Source organism: Rhizoctonia solani, chromosome 2 (assembly GCF_016906535.1).
Source record: "Rhizoctonia solani chromosome 2, complete sequence".
Lineage (NCBI taxonomy): Eukaryota > Fungi > Basidiomycota > Agaricomycetes > Cantharellales > Ceratobasidiaceae > Rhizoctonia > Rhizoctonia solani.
The window spans coordinates 2,023,629-2,044,901 of NC_057371.1; the positions used below are offsets into that span (position 1 = coordinate 2,023,629).

Consider the following 21,273-nt stretch of genomic DNA (forward strand, 5'->3'; position numbering starts at 1 on the left):
GCATGGATGTAGTCGGCTGTGAGACCCAACATGAGGCATAAAGCTTCAATTGCAAATAATTTGTTGTTCTTGCACGTGATTCATTAGCTTGGAGTAAACACAAAAGACCAATTTAACTTTATATTAGTGGGGCCCCGGGTTGGATATGATTCTTGTTTTGGTTCTTCCGTAACTATATCCAGAATTGCATAGACAGCACGTTGATCAATAAGATTATCAATCAACTCAGGAGGGTCTCACCAAGACTGCAGCGCAGAAGCATTCAAAGTTCCTCAAGCTATTTGCCTTGTTTCTTGATCTGAATTAATCTCAAGACTTGAATACATACGCTGGATAAAGTACTAGTGTGCATAGGGCCATTGGATCTGCAGGTAGAATAGCATTTACCTTAGATGAACTTCTTGAGTTCAGATGCCCTCTTCCGGTGCCTGTGATACTCCCTGAACTAAACCTTTGATTTATATTCTCCAGGGAGCATCACCTATTACATCACTCTTGGGAACTTTGGCTACAGCCTTGGTCTTGGCCCAGCCCTATACTTGACTTGGCAGAAATTGCAACTGGAACCAGCCATGTAGCGTGCAAACTGTTTCCGTCTTGCCTGATGGGCTGAGGATAATCACCACATTAGCACAAACTGGTAACGCCCATGTGCATCTCAACAGCGCAAAGTTCCTAACGTAGCTAGGACACAACTTGGCCACTGCTTTGCTATCTTGGGACGTCTAAAATCTAGGCCATACATACACCTGGGTCAATTGAAATCCCTGTGATACTCTTATATCAGTGTGCAGAGTTTGAGTATCAGATTGCTGCTTTTATGCATGCCAGATAGTGAGACCAGAATGGTTCCAAGGACAATTTTTTTTAAAAAAAAAATTAAGTGCATTTACAGGCAGGTCTCTGTCTGGTTCCTATACAAGCAATGCCCCAGATGATCTTGGTTTGCTTGCCCAAAGGGTGAATCCCAATATTAATGGCTCATCATTAGCAATGTTTAATGCTTTGTGAATCTTTGAGAGCTTGCAATACATAGACTCATGCTATCATGGTACAGAAAGGTCTAAACTCTAATTTATTTTTGGCATGTTAACCTTGTATAGTGACAATTGGAACTCTATGTAGCTATTTGTTGCATGCAAATACTCTCAGTCATAGGCTAAGAATGCTTGATATCTTCCACTATACATGCTAGGGTTTGCCTTCTAAGCCTCTAGATACCCAGGCGCACACATGTACAGGAATCAACATGGTCATTTTAAGACCAATAATTGTGGCTTGTTCATGCTTATATGTAGCCTGTCTAATCTTTCAATTGATAGTCACTCAAAAACAAGCTATGCTCTGAACTAACGCCCTTGTAACCTATAGTACTTCTCAATAATTATCTGAAATATTATTGGCTTGAACTAACAAGTTGGAGGGAAGCGCAGGAGGGTTGATTTACACTACACGTTTTGGGTGACCACCCAAGTGGGCAAGGTGGTATATAGTTGCCTACAGCCGGTGAACAAGACCCAGGTGGTCATACTACTCCATCCGCAAGCCCATAAAATAGATTTCAGGTCATATCAACCCAGCGTACATCAGGTTGGAAAGGCACACTGTGTAAATGCGTGTATCTGTACACAGTATGTGTGCAAGCCTTCCCTGCACAAAAGTTGTGCCCTATATACAAACTGTTGTCAAACCCCAGCCATTTCATGAGTCTGCGGCAGCCCAATGGATCACTCCACTATGGCAGGGGTGCTCATTACCCATGGGCTGGGGCTTACTTTGGTCTTGCTCATCTACTTATACTGTTTCTGACATATATCAATTTCTCAACCTGTGTATCTCAACAGTTGAACATTTTTATTTTGCGCCGTGCTTATTGTTCTTTATTGCCCTCCCTTGGTACACATTATACCAGCCATGGAGTCTGAGACTCTGGCTGCAGGTGTGTTATAACCTCCTTACCTATACCATTAGAATCGCCTGAATTTTCTATTAATTTTAGTATTTTTTACGGACTCAATATCTCATGTTTTTCAATCACGTGATCTCGCGCTTATTATGCCAAGATGCCGCGCCGAGATGCCGTGCCAAGGGCGCTTAGGAGAAATCCACGCCTCTGCGCAGCCCACAGCATGCTTCTCATTTGCCTTTTGTACTTCTTTCTCTCACGCGCACAGACCATGTAGATAGTGTGCTTTGTCTATATATACAGCAGGGAAATTGCTTGGAGACCCCATGTTGATTTTACCTCGTCTCATCTCATTGAGGAGGACCCATCCAGCCAGCTAAGTAGCCAGCCCTCAGTAGTATCAGTAGTTACCCCCCTTACCTGCGCTCACCACACCTTCAGGCCTAAGGCCCCTTTGTAGTTAGCACCCAGTGGAAGCCCGCCTTAAGCGGCATTAGTATAGCCTTTGATACGTAGTTAGATAAGCAGTGTCTGTATTAGTTACGGCCCTAAGCGCCCATCACTAGCGTGTACCCACCTTACAGTGGTGTACAACATTGTAAAATTGACTTCTAGTAGGCTTGATTGACAAGGAGAGGACCCCCTGTACTAGCACAAGGGAAAAAACCAGATTGGACTTGCCTTTTGTCTTCAATAATCAAACAGACGTTGGTCCCTGGTAGTACCAAATTGCTATAAGGCAGACGGGCTCTAATCCCCCACATACCCCAAGTTTTGCCGGAACTCAGTAGTCAGCGGCCCTAGACCGCTGAAATACCCGCTTGCTGAAAACCCGCCCATATCACGACCGCCAGGTCTGTTGATTTGTCGTAGGGACAGTCCAACGCTAGGTACTAGACGCAAGGGTTTAGCGCCAGGATACTACAGAAAAACCGCTCATAAGTCCTGATAAAGGCACTATCTCCCCCACACCGTTTTCATCATTCCCTCCACCCGCTCTGGAGTCCCACACCCATACTCCCGTCCCTCTAGCCGCTCCTCCCGTTGTTCCGTTCCAACCCATTCCCAACCACCCTCTTGCAGCGCATCTCCCACTCCGCAAGACTTGCCAGGGATGGAACCGGAACCATCCCTTACCGCTCTCCTCAAGGCTGTCACAGCCCTCACAGCCACCGTCAGGTCCCTGCAGGACCAGATCCAATCTCAAGGCCAGCAGCTTGTTGAGCTTAAAGCCATATGCAAGGAGACCGCCGACTTACTCGGCGACAAGGATCAAGGAGGACCCCAAGTCCAAGCCCAGCCTGGCCCATTGACTGGGCCTGTCACTCCCCCCACGCATACAGGAGGAGAAGCGCACACTCCAGGAACGGTTAGGCCTGGACTCAAGGCCCCTTTCCGCCCATCAAGAGGAACGGGCTTTGACTCAGAAGAAGAGGAAGAACCCAGGTGAGCCCCCAAGAGAGAGCCTTGCAACACGCCTAAGCGGAGCCTCAGCTCCCTTACCCCATTCAACTCAGGGTCCAGCGTGAAGCAACCCAAAATGGAGCTCCCCAATCCATACAAAGGAGACTCTAGGGGAAAGAAGGCAACCCAGTGGCTAGACCGCATGCTACTGTGGGTTGCGCTTCATCAAGACCAATTTGATGAAGAAGAACAAATGGTTGTGTGGATCCTCTACCACATGACTGACAAGGCTGCCAACTGGGCTCTCCCTATCATAGGGACCATCATCAAGGGCAAGGGAAACCCCCCCACCACCATCCCAGCCTTAACGGCCAAATTCAAGGAAGCATTTGCGGACCCAGATGCCAAACGAGCCGCCGCTAGGAAGATTGCCGCGCTTACTCAGACAACCACCACGTCTGAGTACGTTACTGAGTTCTGCAATCTTATGGCAGAACTTGATTGGAACACTGAGGCGTACATTGCCCAGTTCACGCGCGGTCTTCACTGGAAGGTGAAGGAACTCCTGTCCACCAAGGACAATATCCCGGACAATGACCTTGAGGCTATATTTGCTGCCTCCGTCAAAATAGACAACATTTGTTGGGAAAACAAGGAGAACCAACCCAAGAAAACCCCTGCTAAGTCCTTGGCTACCACGGCCACTACTTCCACCACCACTCAACGGGTCCGCTTATCAGAGGACCCTAACTACGTCACTCCGGAAGAAAGGGACCGCCGCCACGCATCTGGGCTATGCGTCAAATGCGGCCAGAAGGGGCACGGAATCAAGCAATGCCAAAATGGATGGAAGGCAACCCTCAAAGAGACCGCCAAGGTAGCAGAAGAGGAAGGGTTGGGAAAAGACTAAGGCCAAGGACTACTGTCAAGCCCCTGGCCCCTAAATTAGATGTGCATGTATTGGATTGCAAATTTGTATCTTTGGCTCTGGACTCCAATAAAAAGCCCTTATTATTCATCAATCTTGAACTGCACAACTTCCCAACGGAACATCTCAGAACCCTCATTGACTCAGGAGCCACATCGAACTTCATTTCCCCCTCGATTGTGGAAAAATATAAAATCCCAAAAACCCAACTTGAAAATCCACAAGTTGTGAGAATGTTAGATGGTACCATTTCCCAGACTGGTTGCATTTGGCACCAGGTCCACCTCACGGTTTTGGCCAATGGCCATCCCCACTCCATTCCTTTTCTTGTGTGCCCCATTGGCAATACCCCGGCTATCCTTGGCATGACCTGGTTAACAGCAGAAGCTCTGCTCATAGATTGGCAACAGGGACTAGTCACATTCCCTGAACAAGTTCAGATCGCCTCCAAGGAAGAAGCAGACTCCAACCCTTTAGCAGACCTTCCCCCTCAATACCATGAGTTTGCCAAAGTCTTTGGCAAGGAAGAATTTAAGGTCCTCCCTCCACATAGGGAGTATGATATCTCTATAGACCTTGTTCCGGATGCCAAACTGTCCCCTGGCCCCATATATGGCATGACTGATGCAGAATCAAAAGCATTAAAGCAACACATTGACAAGGAATTAGCAACGGGCAAGATCCGCCCTAGTACTTCCTCAGCAGGTGCCCCGGTCATGTTTGTAAAGAAGGCTGACGGATCTCTCCAACTGGTTGTTGATTACAGGAAGCTGAATGACGCAACCCGCAAAAACGTTTACCCATTGCCAAGGCAAGATGATCTCATGGCCAAGCTAAGACACGCCAAAATATTCACCAAGTTAGACTTGCGATGGGGATACAACAATGTACGGGTCAAGGACGGCAATGAATGGAAAACGGCCTTTAGAACCAAATATGGGCTGTTCAAATACCTAGTAATGCCCTTTGGTCTCACCAACGCCCCGGCCGCTTTTCAGCATTTTATGAACAATCTGTTCAGGGACCTCATTGACGTCACTGTAGTCATTTACTTAGACAACATACTGATCTTCTCAGAAGACCCCAAGGACCACCCAGCACACGTCAGGGAAGTCCTATCTTGGCTAATGAAGAACCAGTTGTTCTGCAAATTATCTAAGTGCCACTTCCATGTCACCACAGTTGACTACCTGGGCATTGTCATCACCCCCACCGGCTTCTCTATGGATCAAAAGAAGATTGAGGTGGTTACGTCATGGCCCCAACCTAAAACGGTCAAGCAGGTTCAAGCCTTCCTAGGATTTGTCAATTACCTCAGACGATTCATTCCCAATTTCAGCTCAGTTGCACGCCCCCTCCACAATCTCACCAAAAAGGAAACCCCCTGGTCATGGGGAGACCTAGAAGAAGTGGCGTTCCAGGAATTGAAGCTCCTTGTCACCCAATCACCAGTCCTCATCCATTCCAACCCAGACCTACCCTATTACTTGGAAACAGATGCGTCAGGAGTAGCTATGGGAGCAATCCTTAGCCAGCAAGGATGTTACAACCCCCTAACTTATACCATTAGAATCGCACAATTTTTCTATTATTTTTAGTATTTTTACGGACTTGATATCTTTTGTTTTTCGATCACGTGATCTCGGCGCTTATTTATGCCGAGATGCCGCGCCGAGATGCCGTGCCAAGGGCGCTTAGGAGAAATCCACGCTTCTGCGCAGCCCGCAGCACGCTTCTCCTTTCACATGTAGGCTTCTATTCACACACGCACAGACCACATGTAGTTAGTAGAATTGTCTATATATACAGCAGGAAAATCGCTTGGAGACACCAAGTCAATTTTACCTTGTCTCATACCATTGAGGAGGCGCATCCCCAGCCAGCTAAGTAGCCGGCCCCCAGTAGTTCAGAAGTTAACCCCGCTTATTACGCTCACCACACCTCCTGGGCTAAGCCCCCTTCGCCAGTAGATAGTAGAACGTTGCCTTACGCAACTAGTAGTATAGCCTTAGATACAGTAGATTAGATAAGCAGTGTTGTAGTAGATACGGCCTCAAGCGCCTGCCACTAGCAAGTACCCACATTACAGTGGTGTACAACATTGTAAAATCGACTTTCTGTAGGCTTGGATCAACAACGAGAGGACCTCCAGTACTAGCACGAGGGAAATCACGTGAACGGACTCGCCTTTTGCTATTAATAATCAAACTAGCGTCGGTCCCACGTAGTACCAAATTGCTATAAGGCTGACAGGCTCTGATCGCCCGCATACCACGAGTTTCGCCGGAACTCTGCAAGTAGCGCTCCTAGACAGCTGACACACCCGCTTGCAAAAAACCCGCACATATCACGATCGCCAGATCTGCTGATTTGCTGTAGGGATTGTCCAACGCTAGGTGCTTGACGCAAGGAGTTAGCGAATAACATCTTGCGCAAAAACCGCTCATAAGTCCTGTATCAGGCACATATCCCCCCACGCCGTTTCCAACTATTCCATCCACACGCTCTGGCGTCCCCCACCCATACTCCCGTCCTACTAGCCGCTCCTCTCGACGTTCCATTCCAACCAATTCCCAACCGGCCTCTTGCAGCGCATCACCCACTTTGCAAGACTTGCCAAGAATGGAACCAGAACCGTCCCCTTTGGCTCTCCTCAAGGCTATCACAGCCCTCACAGCCACTGTCGGGTCCCTACAGGACCAAATCCGAGCCCAGAGCCAACAAATTGTGGAGCTCAGGGCCATATGCAAGGAGACCGCAGACCTCCTCGGGGATAAAGACCAAGGAGCAACCCAAGCCAAGCCTGGCCCATTGACTGGGCCTGTCACTCCTCCCACCCACTCGGGAGGAGAAGCCCACACTCCAGGCACGGTTAGGCCTGGGCTCAAGGCCCCGTTCCGGCCCTCAAGAGGAACGGGATTTGATTCAGAAGAGGACAAAGAGCCAAGGCACCCAAAAAAGGAGCCTCAAGGAACGCCTAGAAGGCACCTTGGGTCCCTTACCCCCTTTGATGCTGGGTCCAGCGTAAAACGGCCCAAGATGGATCTCCCCGACCCTTATAAGGGAGACACCAGGGGAAGGAAGGCCACACAGTGGCTTGATCGAATGCTCCTTTGGGTTGCCCTCCACAGGGATCAGTTTGACAAGGAGGAACAGATGGTGGTATGGATTTTATACCACATGACAGATAAGGCCGCCGACTGGGCCCTCCCCATCATCGGAACCATCATCAAGGGCAAGGGTAATCCTCCAACCACCATCCAGGCCCTAACGGCCAAATTCAAGGAAGCTTTCGCCGACCCCAACGCCAAACGGGCCGCCGCTAGGAAGATTGCCGCGCTCACTCAAACAACCACTACGTCTGAGTACGTTACCAAGTTCCGCAATCTTATGGCGGAACTGGATTGGAACACTGAGGCGTACATTGCCCAGTTTGTGCGCGGTCTTCACTGGAAAGTGAAGGAACTCCTGTCCACCAAGGACACTATCCCGGACAACAACCTTGAGGCTATTTTTGCTGCCTCCATCAAAATTGACAATATCCGTCGGGAAAACGAGGAGAACCGTCCTAAAAAGGCTCCTACCAAGGCCCTGGTTGCCACAACCACCTCTACCACCAGGGTTCGCTTATCCGAGGACCCCAACTACGTTACCCCGGAGGAAAGAGATCGCCGCCGTGCGTCTGGCCTTTGCGTCAAGTGCGGTCAAAAAGGGCATGGCATCAAACAATGTCCCAACGGTTGGAAGGCAACGATCAAGGAAGTTGCCAAGGTAGCAGAGGACGAGTCGGGAAAAGAGTAGGGCCAAGGAAAGCTGCCAAACCCTTGAGCCCTAGAATAGATGTTCATGATGTATCTTGTATTGAGTTTGTATCTGTGGCCTCAGATTCAAATAAAAAACCCCTTCTCCACATCGATTTACACATGAACGACTACCCGGCAGACCCCCTAAAAACCCTCATTGACTCAGGAGCCACATCGAACTTCATCTCCCCTCGGTTGTGGAAAAATATAAAATTCCAAAAACCCAACTCGAAAATCCACAAGTTGTGAGAATGTTAGATGGTACTATTTCCCAGACTGGTCGCATATGGCACCAGGTACAACTCTTGGTTTCGGCCAATGGCCATCCCCACTCAATCCCCTTTCTAGTTTGCCCCATTGGGAACACCCCCGCCATACTTGGCATGACATGGCTCACTCAGGAGTCACCCCTCATTGACTGGACCCTAGGCACCGTTACCTTTCCCGAGCATGCACAAATTGCCTCGGAAGAAGAGGCTGACTCGGACCCTCTAGCAGATCTCCCTTCTCAGTACCATGAGTTTGCTAAAGTATTTGGCGAGGAGGAATTCAAGGTCTTACCTCCCCACAGAGAATATGACATCGCAATAGACCTTGTTCCTGACGCCAAATTGACCCCAGGTCCTATATATGGAATGACCGATGCAGAATCTAAAGCCTTAAAACAGCATATCGACGAAGAGTTAGCAACAGGCAAAATCCGCCCAAGCACCTTGTCGGCCGGAGCCCCAGTCATGTTTGTTAAGAAAGCGGACGGCTCCCTTAGGCTGGTAGTGGACTATAGAAAGCTAAACGACGTCACCCACAAAAACGTGTACCCCCTCCCTAGGCAGGACGATCTTATGGCCAAGCTCAGGCACGCAAAGCTATTCACAAAGCTAGACCTACGATGGGGTTACAATAATGTCAGGATCAAGGAAGGTGACGAGTGGAAGACAGCTTTTAGAACCAAATATGGGCTGTTTGAATACTTAGTCATGCCATTTGGACTCACCAACGCCCCAGCCGCATTTCAACACTTTATGAACGACCTGTTCAGGGACCTGATTGACGTCACGGTGGTAATTTACCTGGACAATATCCTCATCTTCTCAGAAAACCCAGAAGATCACCCAGCCCACGTCAAAGAAGTATTGTCACAACTTATGAAGAACCAACTCTTCTGCAAATTGTCGAAATGTCATTTCCACGTCACTACAGTTGATTATCTTGGCATTGTCATTTCCCCCTCAGGCTTCTCCATGGATCAAAAGAAGGTAGAGGCAGTTACATCTTGGCCTCAACCCAGAACGGTCAAACAGGTCCAGGCATTCTTAGGCTTTGTTAACTACCTCCGACGGTTTATCCCCAACTTCAGCTCTGTTGCGCGCCCCCTGCATAACCTCACCAAAAAGGAAACCCCCTGGTCATGGGGAAACCCAGAGGAAGCAGCCTTCCAGGAGCTAAAAACCCTTGTCACCCGGTCACCCGTCCTCATCCATTCCAACCCTGACCTACCCTACTATCTAGAGACAGACGCATCAGGGGTAGCTATGGGAGCCATACTGAGTCAACGAGGGGAGGATAACCGACTTCATCCAATTGCCTATATGTCCAAGTCCTTCTCAGGCGCCGAAGCAAACTATGACACGCACGACAAGGAACTGTTAGCTATCATCAAGGCACTAGAGGAATGGCGAATCTTCTTAGAAGCAACGGACAGACCGGTACAAGTCTTCACGGATCATAGGAACCTGGAATATTGGATGCAGGCACGAACATTCAACCGCAGACATGCTAGATGGCGCGTATTCCTAAGCGATTTCAACTTTGAAATACATTATTGCCCAGGAAAACAATCAGGAAAGCCTGACGCCTTATCCAGGAGGTCAGACTACACGGACACGCCCCAGGAGCCGGAGATTATGTTACCAGCCGAGGTATTTGCCAATACATCAGAAGAGGAACTCGAGATTGTCACAGAAGTCCGGAACAAACTAAGGGAGGACCCATCCCTAGAACCTATCATCCAATTCCTGACAGAAGATGCTGACAACGCGCCTCCCTCTATCCGGAAAGCCTACCGGGATTATGACTGGGAAGAAGACCTCCTATGGTACCAAGGGAAACTAGTAGTTCCAGATTCAGAACCCCTGAAGGAGCGGTTGCTAAAAGAATTCCATGACTCCCCACTGGCAGGACACCCGGGCCAACAGAGAACCCTGGAACTTCTAAGTCGTAACTACTGGTGGCCGGGCATGAAATCATCTGCCAAAGAATGGGTGGAATGTTGTCCCACATGTCAGGCTAACCGCCAAGCCCACGCCCCGGTCATTGCCCTCAAGCCACTGGAAGTTCCGCCTTACCCGTTCCACACCATCTCCTATGACTTCATCACAGGATTCCCCAAGTCAAATGGTCACGATGCAATCCTGGTAGTCATTGACTCCTTTTCAAAGTTTGGTCACTTTATCCCAACTACCAAGAAGGTTACATCAAAAGGATTAGCGGAATTGTTCATTGGGCATGTGTGGAAACTCCATGGATTACCAATCAAGACAATATCAGACAGGGGGACTACGTTCACAGGGAAGTTCCTAAGGGCACTCTATCAACGCCTTGGAATAAAACCATCCTTCTCATCAGCCTACCACCCGGAGTCAGATGGACAGACAGAGAGGGTAAACCAGTTCATCGAGTTCTACCTGAGGTTGTACGTTGCGGCAGACCACTCGGACTGGGCCTCCTGGCTACCATTAGCGGAATACGCGTACAACAACGCAAAACACTCCGCTACTGGGAAAACCCCCTTTGAATTGGTATACGGACAAAGCCCTGTCATGAATCCATCTAACATCCCAGCAAACGTACCAGAAGCCGACCATGTGGCAGATACCCTTGCACAGGAATGGAAAGAGGCAGAGGCAGCTCTAAGAATGAGTAAGGAAAAAATGGCCGGAAACAAAGGGACAATACCGGAATACTCAGTGGGAGACAAAGTCTGGTTAGATGGAAAAAACGTGGAGCTTAGAACAAATTCCAACAAACTGGATCCCAGACGACTAGGTCCATTCGAGATCACGGAAAAAATCTCCAGTCATGCGTACCGCCTGAAGCTCCCAGAAACCCTGAGAATCCACAACGTATTCTACGTAGGATTGCTGTCGAAGGCGCACGAATCTCCAAGCCAACCATTCCCTGAAAGACCCCCTCCTGAAACAATAGAAGGGGAAGAGGAGTACAAAGTTGAACAGATCATTGACTCTAAACGCCAACAAGGGAAATGGTTCTACTTGATCAAATGGAAGGGGTACGGACCGGAAGATAACTCATGGGAGCCAGAAGAACTGTTGGAACACAGCCAAGAAGAGATCAAGCGATTCAACCAAGCTAGACTCAGAAAGGCTCGTGACGCCGCCAAGAGCCTTTAAGGGGGGGGCAATGTTACAACCCCCTAACTTATACCATTAGAATCGCACAATTTTTCTATTATTTTTAGTATTTTTTACGGACTTGATATCTTTTGTTTTTCGATCACGTGATCTCGGCGCTTATTTATGCCGAGATGCCGCGCCGAGATGCCGTGCCAAGGGCGCTTAGGAGAAATCCACGCTTCTGCGCAGCCCGCAGCACGCTTCTCCTTTCACATGTAGGCTTCTATTCACACACGCACAGACCACATGTAGTTAGTAGAATTGTCTATATATACAGCAGGAAAATCGCTTGGAGACACCAAGTCAATTTTACCTTGTCTCATACCATTGAGGAGGCGCATCCCCAGCCAGCTAAGTAGCCGGCCCCCAGTAGTTCAGAAGTTAACCCCGCTTATTACGCTCACCACACCTCCTGGGCTAAGCCCCCTTCGCCAGTAGATAGTAGAACGTTGCCTTACGCAACTAGTAGTATAGCCTTAGATACAGTAGATTAGATAAGCAGTGTTGTAGTAGATACGGCCTCAAGCGCCCGCCACTAGCGAGTACCCACATTACAGTGGTGTACAACAAAGGAGAAGATAACCGCCTACATCCAGTGGCATATATGTCAAAATCATTTTCCGGCGCTGAGGCTAATTACAATACACATGATAAGGAGCTCCTGGCAATCATTAAGGCACTGGAAGAATGGCGGATCTTCTTAGAATCAACAGACAAACCCATCCAGGTGTTCACTGACCATTGAAACCTGGAATACTGGATGCAGGCACGGACCTTTAATTGCAGGCATGCTTGTTGGCGCATCTTTCTGAGTGACTTCAATTTTGAGATCCATTATTGTCCCGGAAAACAATCAGGAAAACCAGACGCCCTTTCCAGAAGATCCAATTATGTAGATGCCCCCACAGAGCCAGAAATCATGCTGCCTTCAGAAGTTTTTGCAAACACGTCAGAAGAGGAACTCGAGATTGTCACAAGTATTTGTGACAAACTCAGGGAAGATCCATTGCTAGAACCAATCATCAGGTTCCTCACGGAAGACGCAGACAACGCCCCTCCGTCTATTTGCAAAGCTTATAAAGACTACAATTGGGAAGAGGATTTGCTATGGTACCGCGGAAAGCTAGTGGTCCCAGACTCAGAAGAACTCAAGGATCGACTCCTCAGGGAATTCCATGACTCCCCCCTGGCAGGACATCCTGGACAACAACAAACCCTAGAACTACTCAGCCGTAACTATTGGTGGCCAGGAATGAAGTCTTCTGCGAAGGAATGGGTTGAATGTTGCCCCATCTGCCAATCCAACCGTTGCGCCCACAACCCAGTAATAGCTCTAAAACCTTTAGAAGTCCCCCCGTTCCCATTCCATACAATTTCCTACAACTTCATCACGGGTTTTCCCAGATCTGATGGATACAACGCAATATTGGTAGTCATAGACTTGTTTTCAAAATTTGGGCACTTCATCCCAACTACCAAAAAGGTGTCGGCCAAGGGCTTAGCAAATCTCTTTGTCACCCATGTTTGGAAACTCCACGGCCTCCCGGTAAAAACTATATCAGATTGAGGGACCACATTTACCGGAAAGTTCCTCAGGGCCTTGTACCAACAATTGGGGGTCCAACCATCCTTCTCCTTGGCCTACCACCCCAAATCAGACGGACAAACGGAACAAGTTAACCAGTTCATTGAATTTTACCTTTGATCTTACGTAGCAGCGGATCACTCAGACTGGGCAAAATGGCTACCCCTTGCGGAATATGCTTACAACAACGCCAAACATGCTGCCACAGGTAAAACCCCATTTGAACTGGTTTATGGAAGAAACCCTGTGATGAGTCCGTCAACCGTGCCAGCCAACGTACCAGAAGCAGACCTTGTAGCTGATACCCTTGCACAAGAGTGGAAAGAAGCAGAGTCGGCGCTCAGAATGACCAAAGAACGCATGGCAGGGACAAAAGGGGTGATACCGGAATACTCTGTAGGAGAAAAGGTCTGGCTGGACAGAAAGAACGTGGAACTGAGAACAAATTCCAACAAGCTGGATCCCAAGCGGCTGGGACCGTTTGAAGTCACAGAAAAGATTTCCAGTCACGCCTACCGTCTGAATTTGCCGGAAACTCTGAAAATCCACAACGTGTTCTATGTAGGACTGCTATCCAAGGCGCATGAATCTGCAAGCCAACCATTCCCAAATTGACCCCTGCCTGAAACCATAGAAGGGGAGGAGGAATACGAGGTGGAACAAATCCTGGATTCAAAAAGACAACAAGGAAAGTGGGTTTACCTCATCAAATGGAAGGGCTATGGTCCAGAAGATAACTCCTGGGAACCCAAGGAGCTTCTAGAGAATAGTCAAGAAGAAATCCAACGCTTCAACAAATTGCGACTGAAAAAGGCTTGTGACTCCGCCAAGAGCCTTTAAGGGGGGGGCAATGTTATAACCTCCTTACCTATACCATTAGAATCGCCTGAATTTTCTATTAATTTTAGTATTTTTTACGGACTCAATATCTCATGTTTTTCAATCACGTGATCTCGGCGCTTATTATGCCAAGATGCCGTGCCGAGATGCCGTGCCAAGGGCGCTTAGGAGAAATCCACGCCTCTGCGCAGCCCGCAGCATGCTTCTCATTTGCCTTTTGTACTTCTTTCTCTCACGCGCACAGACCATGTAGATAGTGTGCTTTGTCTATATATACAGCAGGGAAATTGCTTGGAGACCCCAAGTCAATTTTACCTTGTCTCATCTCATTGAGGAGGACCCATCCAGCCAGCTAAGTAGCCAGCCCTCAGTAGTATCAGTAGTTACCCCCCTTACCTGCGCTCACCACACCTTCAGGCCTAAGGCCCCTTTGTAGTTAGCACCCAGTGGAAGCCCGCCTTAAGCGGCATTAGTATAGCCTTTGATACGTAGTTAGATAAGCAGTGTCTGTATTAGTTACAGCCCTAAGCGCCCATCACTAGCATGTACCCACCTTACAGTGGTGTATGACAAGGTGCTTGTTGGAATCTGGACACAATATGTATTCCCCAGACTTTGGGGGCTCATCATATGCATGCCATAGCTCCTAAAACAACACATGAATTGGATTTGTTGACGTGTAATAGCTTGGCAACAATTAGGCACACATGTACTTGACGTACTCTCAAACTTTGTGTCTCCGCATGCATGGGGCAATAAGGTTGGACTTGTACAGCGCATACATAGTGCTTGTCCTGGACACGGTCACATGACCAGTACAAGTGGTTGCATGCTGGCCCAAGCCCAAATTTGGGGGGTAGCAGGTGTAATCATGGGTTGTCAGCAGAGGAATAATAGGGCTCTATGGCTTAGTGGTCAAGCTGGTTCAATTCCGGCTAGTTCTATTTTCCTCTGTTTATGACAAGAGGTAATCAACCTGGGTGTTACCATGGTTGGTTGGCCTCCTTATATATTACAGAGGTAGTCTATTTACAAATACATAATATGCAATATCATAACCAATAAGAACCCCGCTCTGCAGTTGGCCTTACTCATGCATATGTGTCACTTGACATGTCATGATGATGTCATAGGTGGAGGTGGCTACATATGCTGATTTAAGCGCGGATGGGGACGTGGCTTGGCGCTTAGCGTGTGATATAAGCGCCGAGATCACGTGATCAAAAATGTTGTCCATTCTGCTTTGTTTAAAATTGAGAAAGTTGGAATAAATTCCGTGGTATTGATTGTGTCTACAACACTCAGTACTTATCCTCTATTCCAGATCTCTCCCAGCTTATTTCTTACAGGGGAAGTATGAATTATACAAATGCCTATGCATATATATTCACCATGGTCATTATCTCCAATGTTAGCGTACTATGCCTACTTGCTCTTGTAGTGCTCACTGATCTGCCTTTCTGGCTCCTTCTCACTGTGGGGATGATATCTGTTGCATTGCCCTTTGGATGCTATGTTTATATTCTTGCTTTTCTCCAACGTTGTATCCGGCTTGGCAGAGATTACAACAGTGACATGCCATGTTGTACTCAGGCTTCTTCTTATCTACCTGACGCACCAGAGATTATTGTTGCATCAACATTGGCCTTGGCATGTGTCTCAACGGTGGAAAGATACTACGTGCTGGGATTGTATGTCAGTAGTTACATTGGTTCTTTGGGGAAACCCCAGGTCCAGGCCGTACTTGCGCTTGGATCACTTGAGATTGCAATTATGTTCTGTATTGGGGCAAGGATGCAAAGTTTGTGGATGAGCCTATCCACGCCGCCCTTTGAGAACGGATTGGTTGAGAAGTGTGACATGAAATATTGGCCATATCCACAAGTAAGCTCTCTTCCTGCTGACAATCCAATGCACTCCCAGCTAATTCTCAGTTGCAGAGTCCAAATGAGAAACTGAAGATACCCTAATCAATCAATGGCAGTTTTGTATTGTGAACTCATAAATTTATAATATTATAGAGAAGAAAGGCTGAGATCAGGTGAACAATTGCTTCTCACCAGCGTGCCAGTTGTGCACTAGGTATAGATTATTAGGGGTGTTGAGCACCTGAGCTTAATGTATAACAACAGAGTCTGTGAAGGGTGGGTTATTATTGGCACATCTTAGGATATATGTTGCCGTTGCTCAGATTATGCTACCCAAAATCATACGCATGTGCACACCCCAAGTGTTTGAAATATTCAAGTTGAGTTGTTGTAGATAAATCAACTAAAGTACCACATTCATGACATCAAACCACCCACTTTGAATTCAGGAAAGCTTTATATAGTTTATACCAGTGCCCATTGTCAGACTCACAGACAAAGCAGTATTTAACCTTTTGCACGCCCTTCTCAAATGAGTTTGAATTCAAGGGATTGCTAAGATATATGTAGGTTGCTATCTACTTTGTGTGAAACCAGAAATATTAAATGAGGATAAGGTTACTTCAGTCGCTGCAGCATCTCGTTTGTAACGTATACTTAACAAATGATATATATCAAGGTCAACTGCTTAAACAACAACATGCGTGCAACCCCCATTTGAAATTAACCAATACCATACAGATGAACCCCTGCAGTTGAGTTCAGGCCTCGCCGTGCGGCACGCACTTCGTGTACACTTCTACCAAGACACCAAAACGCGTCACCCTTCCGCATACAGTAGAGATTGATGCATAACTAAAGCCAATCTGAAATGTAACTTGCGTAGGTGTATACCTCTTGTGGGAGTTTTGGCCTCCACCTCCACCCATGCTTTATCATAACGTTAGCGCTCATACTATAAATTGGGCTTTTGTGCTCCTCAACCAGACCAGCACTAGCGATTCCCACCTAGATTGATCATGCCTTCACTCTCCATAGTTTGAGCAGCCAACCTCGTGTCAGTTCCAAAGTACCAACCTACGGCGCTATTTGTTGGTGGCACAAGCGGTATCGGTAAGTGCAAGCACTAATTCCATCTTGCCACTTCTAACAGTAGACATGAACCTTTCAAAAGGGCAAGCTATAGCAGAAACCTTGGTCCAAGTGACTGGTGGCAAATCTCATATTATCTTGTGTGGCCGCAACAAGACCGCGGCTGATAAAGTTTTCGAGAAACTTCTGAAGAACCTTGGCTCAAAATATGAGTTCGAGCAATGCGATGCTACACTCATGTCAAACGTACGAAACACTACATCGTCGCTCGTTGAGCGCCTTCCCAAGCTCAATTACCTGGTTCTTTCTCCTGGGTAAGCGTACAGGTATAAATGCAAGATCTAGATTGACCTACTAATGAACCACTCCCCAGATTCGTATCGCTCAAGGGGCGGGATGAAACATCAGAAGGGATAGACAGGAAGCTCGCACTCAACTATTACGCCCGCTGGAAATTTATATACGACCTCATGCCGCTGCTTGAAAAGGCCAAGGAGCGGGGTGAAGATGCCCGTGTTCTAACTGTCCTTTCCTCCGGCACAGTAAGTCATACCCCAATCGGCGAGCAAAAATGTAAATCCAACTAAACTCGTTATAGAATAGTAAGATTGACGAAAACGACTTGGACCTCAAAAGGGGGTATGGACTCAAAGCCGCGGCAGATAGTGCGACTGCCATGAATGATTTCATGGTTGAAGATTTTGCCGCGCAATACCCCGATATAGCATTTGTTCACGCACACCCTGGCCTTGTTCGAACTCCATCATTTCACTGGTCGATAAGGCTCTTTGCACCCATCATTTATCTGATGAGTGTGTCGCCTGCTGACTGCGCTCAATGGATGCTGAACGGACTCCTGGATCCAAAGTTCGCAAAGGGACCGTCCTTCATGTGAGTGTTTGCTTTCACGAGTTATATGCGCAGTCTAATGAGGCCGTGTCATACAGAAATAACCATGCGGAAGAGGTCGGGCCAAATAAACATAGCACCCCAGCCCTAAGGAAATTGGTCTGGGAACATACAAAACAAAGAACACTAAGCACTTGATCCACGTGTAGCTCAGAAGTTAACTAGTATAGATACCCTCAATTTATTAAACACCTAGCGACATGTGTAATTACTTGATAGCACGCCAGGTACCTTGGAGCAACTGGTTGGTTTATAGCGTATAGACAAGGGAGATAGGCCAACCAAGATACCAAATGAGTGAGATGCACGTCAAATACTGGGCTCGGGATAGTTTTGAATCGGGTCTGTGCATGCCAATAGAGACGTTGTATTTTATACCAAAGAGTCGAGGAGGTATTGGCCAGTCCGGTACCGTTAAACGCCTAATACCCGACGCCATAGGGACCCATAGGAGCTACGTATTATAACTATATCTGGATAAATACAACCCAAAGCTAATAGGGAGCTTGCCCTTAGCTATAGGTGATAACTTGCTATCTTCAGGAGCGCGTAGGCACCGTAAATTGAGAACTATTTCAGCTTTATGCTGGATGTTATGTGGTAAGACTATAAGACAAAAAAAAGGGGGGGGGTAAGTACGTTTGATTCGGATTCCTCGGGTCTGAAATTGGGACTGGTATACACCGAGTTCAAAGTCTAGGCCATAAGAAATCATCATAACCCATGCGCAAACCTCCTAATGTAAATGCTACTCTTGTGCTCACGGTACCCAGTGCATAACAGCCTTTCTTGATACGGAAGATTGATACAATTCGAATGACGGAGGCGGGCTCTAAAAGACAATTTCTTGGAGACCATGCAACGAGCGCAATTACTAACCAACCGGTACCCATAGATGGGCCACACAAAATTGCCCTTTATGACTACACAAAAGGTGATAAGATGGCGGTACCTCCCGATGCACCAGAATAATCGATTGTGTGGCAATCAAGCACGACAAATAGCTAAGCTTAGACATACATACATATCAATTAAAACAAAAACAGGCATAAGGTATATCCATGTAGGCATACTAATTCGTTTAAAATATCCGGCAGTAACAAGAATAAGTACTAGAGCAGGATATAAAATGTTAACATGAATAAAATGCATGTGACATGGTCATAAGATCTGACGAGAGGAAAACAAGGTGCGCTCTATAGGCTAGACCGAAAATACATCAGCATCTATTGATTGGTAACCAAAGCCGTCATCAGTACTAAAATGCATCATAGCTTCCATGCCCTCAAATGAACTGACATCCCAAACTAGCGTTTCGTCGATTGGTTGTCCTACAGGAACGGGAGATGTCGGCATGTACATGTCCCGAGCCGTAATCTCATCAGTCGCTTCGTAATCCCCATCATCTCCGGTATCTATCTGTACATCCATATGCTTTTTCGCGGTGTGCTTCTTCAACTGGTCCTTGGTAGTAAATGCGCCTTCACAACCATTGACACGACAATGGAAGCCTGTAAAGGACGATTAGCATAGGATAGTACTCGAGTCAACAAACAGCATACATTTAATACCCAAATGGGCCAGAATATGACGCTATACGATTTTATAAGTTATGATAGCTGCTGACACGAGAACTGACCACTCACCTCGAGGTTCGAGGGCTTGACCTCCCATAAATTGTCCTTTTTATGACGTTTATTCCAACAAAGGGAACACCTGACCCGTCGTGTACCTCTATCTAGATCACCCGAGTTTAGTGCACTAGCAAGATATGCTTTGACATCTTCTAGGGTCTTCAGGTAGTCCGGGATAAATAGTGACACTTGGCCATCTTTGGCTGTGTAAAAGTATTGCCCAGAACCGCGAGGAACATGTTCTGCTTTAAAGTCACTGCTGCATGTTTCGACAGAAGTATCGCTAGATGCGTCAGAGTATTGAGTGGACTCGGGGGTTGAGACAGGGCAGGAGGGAGGCGTATCTGTTGGATCGTGAAAGGGGCCTTTGTGAGGTTGAATATGGCTACCGAGAACTTGGGGAGCATAGGTGAGTGGTACCTGCATGGGGAGGTGCGTCGCCAGGACGTTGTTGGCAATGACGATAGTCGTACTAGACTTGGACTTGTCCGGTTCGAAAGCAGTATACAGATCCATAGAGGAGTAGGGCGAGGCAAAAAGGCCGGACGACTTGAGTTGCTTCCATACTGCGCGACTGCCAAGCTCTGCATAGAATAGATAGTCACCGGCTGGGAAAGGTGATGGCCCGTGGTACCGGAATTGCTGGTAAAGCCCGAAGACCGGTTCCGGTTGGAAATTCGAATAAACGTGCCATATGTAGTTTATCCTATCTTCGCTGTGGGACGAAAGCGACCAACAAAACGTATGGAATGTACCGTCTTCTTTCTCGTCCTTGAAGAATACTTGAATAGCTATTAGCATACAGCCCTTGTATCACGGGGTCTTGCTCACGAGGGTTATTGAACAATCCTACTCCGCGCAGAGACGACATTGGATACCATGGGCCTTGGGTAGGCTTATTACAAGGCAAAGTAAGCTCACTTGTCGTTTTTCACCAGTAGGCTACAAGTGCTTACATGCATTATAAGAGAAGTTGCACTCGAGGGAGACGGTATTTTCAATGTCAACTAAACCAGTGAATGAGTGAGAGGATAGTGAAGAAAGGCCCCAGTCACGTCCATTTTATGTCCTCTCTCATCGACGAATATCATGCACATCCGCATACCTGTCTCACGCACATCGTCGAACGCATTTGCACATTTCGGGCTCGCATGTGGATTCGGGCTCATTCTAATCTAGAGAGGATGAACGCCGGGTGTGCGGCCAGCCTGTAAGGTGCCAATGAGCACGAAGAGAATCGGGCTCTGAGATGTGCGTGGGTTGTGCGTAGGTTGTGCGGGATGGCCGTTTTGAATGTATTTTACCGACGCGAAACTGGTGCATCGGTGACATTTCAGCTATTATGCTGCCCGTAAGTGGAAGGAACCGGTGCGTTCTGCAGCGCCCCCATTACGCGACTCATTTGCTCATTGGATTGGGGTGTGCCTTATGTGCGTATTCAATATATTCCAAATTGGGAAATGTGCAAAGGTCTGGAGAGTCCTAGAGTTTGTAAGCTCACTGTGCGTTCTGGTTGATGCGCCGGTGCGGATCATCCGAGAGTGTGCGTGATTGTGCGTTATCGCATCTGGACACGAATGCACGACCTCATCATGTGGGTAGTCGTCGTTTCAATGTGATTGTGCGGTAATGATAGTGCAACAGCGTGGAACGAAGCTAATCCAAGAGCTTGGCCGCAGAAGGCCCAGGAGATTCCCGAGTGGGCACCGTTTAGTCCGCCAGCTGGTTGGTTGGTTTTATGCGTAAATAGCGGTGGATTGTCCCGGGTATCTCAAGGACGATAATGACAGGTTCGATTGAGCAACCCTTTGGGGTATTCGCGGTTCCGAGATGACGGAGAGAACCAATGATACGGCCAGGCAAGATAGGACCTCAAATACAACACAAGATT

At 47.6% G+C, this 21,273-nt stretch overlaps 5 protein-coding genes across 5 annotated transcripts; 4 read left to right on the forward strand and 1 right to left on the reverse strand.

Moving 5' to 3' along the window:
- Positions 1–3,020: 3,020 nt before the first annotated feature.
- Positions 3,021–5,836, forward strand: RhiXN_05265 (Retrotransposable element Tf2 protein; the record flags this gene model as incomplete). Its single annotated transcript, XM_043325081.1, has 3 exons — positions 3,021–3,352; positions 3,401–4,187; positions 4,241–5,836. 3 exons carry the CDS (start codon positions 3,021–3,023, stop codon positions 5,834–5,836), a joined length of 2,715 nt encoding a protein of 904 aa, XP_043177500.1.
- Positions 5,837–6,860: 1,024 nt separating this feature from the next.
- Positions 6,861–11,451, forward strand: RhiXN_05266 (Retrotransposable element Tf2 protein; the record flags this gene model as incomplete). Its single annotated transcript, XM_043325082.1, has 2 exons — positions 6,861–8,035; positions 8,208–11,451. The coding sequence occupies 2 exons, from the start codon at positions 6,861–6,863 to the stop codon at positions 11,449–11,451; spliced, it is 4,419 nt and encodes a 1,472-aa protein (XP_043177501.1).
- Positions 11,452–12,373: 922 nt separating this feature from the next.
- Positions 12,374–13,879, forward strand: RhiXN_05267 (Retrotransposable element Tf2 protein; the record flags this gene model as incomplete). The annotated part of the gene is made up of 4 exons (XM_043325083.1): positions 12,374–13,000; positions 13,051–13,129; positions 13,173–13,556; positions 13,674–13,879. The coding sequence occupies 4 exons, from the start codon at positions 12,374–12,376 to the stop codon at positions 13,877–13,879; spliced, it is 1,296 nt and encodes a 431-aa protein (XP_043177502.1).
- A 3,026-nt stretch (positions 13,880–16,905) lies between these two features.
- Positions 16,906–17,734, forward strand: RhiXN_05268 (short chain dehydrogenase; the record flags this gene model as incomplete). The annotated part of the gene is made up of 3 exons (XM_043325084.1): positions 16,906–17,153; positions 17,213–17,381; positions 17,438–17,734. The coding sequence occupies 3 exons, from the start codon at positions 16,906–16,908 to the stop codon at positions 17,732–17,734; spliced, it is 714 nt and encodes a 237-aa protein (XP_043177503.1).
- Positions 17,735–18,951: 1,217 nt separating this feature from the next.
- Positions 18,952–20,253, reverse strand: RhiXN_05269 (uncharacterized protein; the record flags this gene model as incomplete). The annotated part of the gene is made up of 4 exons (XM_043325085.1): positions 18,952–19,259; positions 19,311–19,341; positions 19,395–20,164; positions 20,214–20,253. The coding sequence occupies 4 exons, from the start codon at positions 20,251–20,253 to the stop codon at positions 18,952–18,954; spliced, it is 1,149 nt and encodes a 382-aa protein (XP_043177504.1).
- Between the last annotated feature and the right edge of the window lie 1,020 nt (positions 20,254–21,273).